The sequence below is a fragment of the Paramisgurnus dabryanus genome, chromosome 23 (genome assembly GCF_030506205.2).
Source record: "Paramisgurnus dabryanus chromosome 23, PD_genome_1.1, whole genome shotgun sequence".
Classification (NCBI taxonomy): Eukaryota; Metazoa; Chordata; class Actinopteri; order Cypriniformes; family Cobitidae; genus Paramisgurnus; species Paramisgurnus dabryanus.
The window spans coordinates 23,552,728-23,556,422 of NC_133359.1; the positions used below are offsets into that span (position 1 = coordinate 23,552,728).

General features: G+C 38.9%; 2 protein-coding genes across 2 annotated transcripts; both read left to right on the top strand.

Annotated features, from left to right (window-relative positions):
• The first annotated feature begins 200 nt into the window (after positions 1 to 200).
• Positions 201 to 512, top strand: LOC135780810 (histone H4-like). The gene has a single exon (XM_065291088.1). The coding sequence runs from the start codon at positions 201 to 203 to the stop codon at positions 510 to 512; it is 312 nt and encodes a 103-aa protein (XP_065147160.1).
• Positions 513 to 1,394: 882 nt separating this feature from the next.
• LOC135787911 (histone H2B-like) lies at positions 1,395 to 1,831 on the top strand. The gene has a single exon (XM_065297830.2). The coding sequence runs from the start codon at positions 1,401 to 1,403 to the stop codon at positions 1,773 to 1,775; it is 375 nt and encodes a 124-aa protein (XP_065153902.2). The 5' UTR covers positions 1,395 to 1,400; the 3' UTR covers positions 1,776 to 1,831.
• Positions 1,832 to 3,695: the final 1,864 nt, after the last annotated feature.

Sequence of the window (3,695 nt, forward strand, 5' to 3'; positions counted from 1 at the left end):
TTAATTTCAGAGTGTTTATGTGTTTATTTAAAGCTAGGCTATATCCTGTTAAGAACTGAGGTAGGTGAAGCCTTCTAACAGTGACATAAAGCATTGTTAGCACCGCCTTTATTGTGTGTTTCCATCAGGTCCTGTAGGCAACTGTAAAGTGCTGTTTCACAGCACTCCATTACGCATTTTTGTTACGAGTAGTTGAAATCATGTCTGGAAGAGGCAAAGGCGGGAAAGGACTCGGTAAAGGAGGCGCTAAGCGTCATCGCAAGGTTTTGCGTGATAACATCCAGGGAATCACCAAACCCGCCATCCGTCGTCTCGCTCGTCGTGGTGGAGTCAAGCGTATTTCCGGTCTGATCTATGAGGAGACCCGCGGTGTGTTGAAGGTGTTTTTGGAGAACGTTATTCGTGACGCCGTCACCTACACTGAACACGCCAAGAGAAAGACCGTCACCGCCATGGATGTCGTTTATGATCTGAAGCGTCAGGGTCGCACTCTGTACGGTTTTGGAGGTTAATCGCCTAATCTCCACACAAACGGCTCTTTTAAGAGACACCCATCTTTGCTTTCTTGCAAGTTATCAAAGTATTTTATACAGATCAGGGTGTACAGATGAACTAGCTGTTTTAGCTTTCCAATGTATCTTAAGCTACACTTTGGTCGTGTCGTTGCGCTGTGCTTTCATGACAATGATGTATACACAGAATTAAAATTTTATGAGTACTTTCCCCCCAAATACAAAGGTTTTTACCTTCATTGGGTTGCTGGAATGACCAGGCAGTGCTTCCCAAAAAGTTTTGGATTTGTCATTTAAAACACCTGATTCAAATGATCAACCTCCTTCCAAAATGGTTAACATGGCTCCCTAACAAGCTGATAATTTAAATCAGGTGTGTTAAAAAAAGAGACATAAAACTTTTTGGGAGGGAGTGCTCGAGGACCAGGATTGGGAAGCACTGACCTAAGGCCTATATCACACTCAAATATCTTAAATGTTTAAAAAAAAGCTGTGCTCAAATTAATGTCCATACATGCTTTAAATTGCAAACGTAATTAGAGATGTTGCTTTATTGGTTAAATAAACGCTTTTGTGCAACACGAACATCATGTTTTTAGAGAACCAGTTATATTTCAAAGATACTGTATTTAAAAAAATAAGCGGGAAAGTTAAACTTCCCTGAGGCTATGGGTGGCCATGAGGCCATGGGTGGGGTTACATTTTAGATAATTTGATTGGCTCGCTTAGTTTACAACTACTCCAATTAAATCCATTCGTCTTCTTTGTCCAATCACATCCCGCAATCAGAATGTACGTCTACGGTCTCTGAAAATTTGCATGGGATGTGTATATATGCTTCTTCACACACGCAAATCTCATTCATTGTGTCACTGTAACAGAGTGATCATGCCTGAACCAGCGAAGTCTGCACCTAAGAAGGGATCTAAGAAGGCCGTTGCTAAAACCGCCGGAAAGGGCGGCAAGAAGCGCAAGAGGTCCAGGAAGGAGAGCTATGCTATCTACGTCTACAAGGTCCTGAAGCAGGTTCATCCTGACACCGGGATTTCCTCTAAGGCCATGGGCATCATGAACTCTTTCGTCAATGATATTTTTGAGCGTATCGCCGGTGAGTCCTCTCGTCTCGCTCACTACAACAAGCGCTCCACCATCACATCGAGAGAGATCCAGACCGCCGTGCGTCTGCTGCTGCCCGGTGAACTCGCCAAACACGCCGTGTCTGAGGGGACAAAGGCCGTCACCAAGTACACCAGCTCCAAATAAATCTGTTGAAGCTTTCAACACCCCAAAGGCTCTTTTAAGAGCCACCCACTTTTTCATTTGAAGAGTTTCCATGTTTATAAAGCATCTAGTGGTGTTCAGATATCTTTTAAATGAGAAGGCTGAAGTTTTGATATATAGACTTTAGTTTGAGTTGTGCAATGATTTTGCAATGTTAATGCACTTTGAAAACCGAGCAATGACAAAGTTTCAATTTTGTCCGGTCCACAACAAACATGCACATTTTAAGCATGAAACACTCCTGCTGCTGTCTACTAGTTAATTAATTTACCATAGTTAATACTACACAATACTATAGTAATTATTCTTTGCCATATAATGAAAGTTTTACCAGGTCACTTATGTAATACAGTAAAACCCAATGGAAAGATGCTGTTGGTATTCAGATATAGGCTTCATCATACAAACACTTAATTAAAACTGGTTGCTTTAACCTTAAAACTGCTTAACCTTAAAATTGTTTACAACCTCAAAATGTTATACTAAGTGTAAACTATTTGTATGAGTAATAGTGATATATCTTTCTGGCATGAGCTTTACCAGAGCCTTTTATTTGTCAGAGGATATTTGCATTGTTAAAGACATTGTTGTCATTCATTTGTGATGCTGTGAAACAAAAACATATATTCATTTATCTTATTTGCATGGTGAAGAATTTATTAAAGCAATACACACAGAATCTGGGACTTCTTCATTTGCATTGAAGGCAGGTTTTTATGGTAAAAGAATAAAACAATGATAAATGATTTCAGAACTTTTACACATTTAATGTAAAATATGCAAAAAAAATCAAACGACCTAACTGCAGAAGTGTACACATCTTAAAACTAACACGTTTTGATTTTACCGGCCTATTAACATCGTCATCTTGGCACATCTTGACTTCTTGTCATCTTAAATATTTTCAAAGTTATAGGGAGACCGGGTATGATTGTAACACTTTTTTTCTCCAACACCAAAACTACCTTTTAATTGTAGCTACATGTCTGAAACTTTTAGACAATGTACCCACATTTGTCTGCTACAAATAGAAACAGTTTAAATTTCTACAACTATGTCACAGACTTTTTGAGATGACGACAAATACAAGATGGTCCTTTGTTACAACCTACCCCACTACTGGGGTAGATTGTAACACATACTGGGGTAAGTTGTAACAGGTAGACAAAATGCCCAAAAACTAAGAGTACTTCAAGTGTTATGCCACAACAACAGTTTTATTTTAAATGAATAGCTGCAACAATAAAATATGTGTGAATATGGGGAGTGCATGTGTATATTGTATGTGTTTGTGCATGAATTGTCTTGAATGTCTAAATAGTTCCATGCAGACGACCCAGAAATCTTCCTCATCTGAAGAGGAGTTATCAGCCTTCACTCTTTTCCCGGCAGTTTATTTTTACCTTCTTGTTTTGGCTTTTCACATGGTGTGAAAATCATAAAAAAAATATTATTTGTATGTAAGGGTATGGTTTCCAAACATGTGTTACAACCTACCCCATCACTGTCACCCATTGTTTAGCTAGCTGTATTAGCATGGTGCTTTGAAATTAGCAGAAGGTTGATACACCATTCTTTACAAGAGAAACTGAAGTTTGACTTGATACAGCGCATACAACATTATCTACAACAGTGGAAGTGCTAAAAAAAATATTATCTTGTTAGTTTTTTTTACTTTCTTAACTCAGAATTAGATTTTCTGCTGTAGCTTTAGGAGAGATGGCAATACAGATGGCAACACCTCCATGTAGGATCATAAAGGAAGTCTGAGAAAACTGAAACTGTCACATGACTCCTATCTTATCCCTGATTCCTGGAATTGGTAGTGTTACAACTCTCCCCGTGTTACAACTATACCCGGTCTCCCCCTAGATCTGTGAAATTTTGAGTTCATTCCTGTGC

Excerpts from the sequence above, each read along its gene's own strand:
- LOC135780810 (XM_065291088.1), top strand. The coding sequence starts at position 201 with ATGTCTGGAAGAGGCAAAGGCGGGAAAGGACTCGGTAAAGGAGGCGCT.
- LOC135787911 (XM_065297830.2), top strand. The coding sequence starts at position 1,401 with ATGCCTGAACCAGCGAAGTCTGCACCTAAGAAGGGATCTAAGAAGGCC.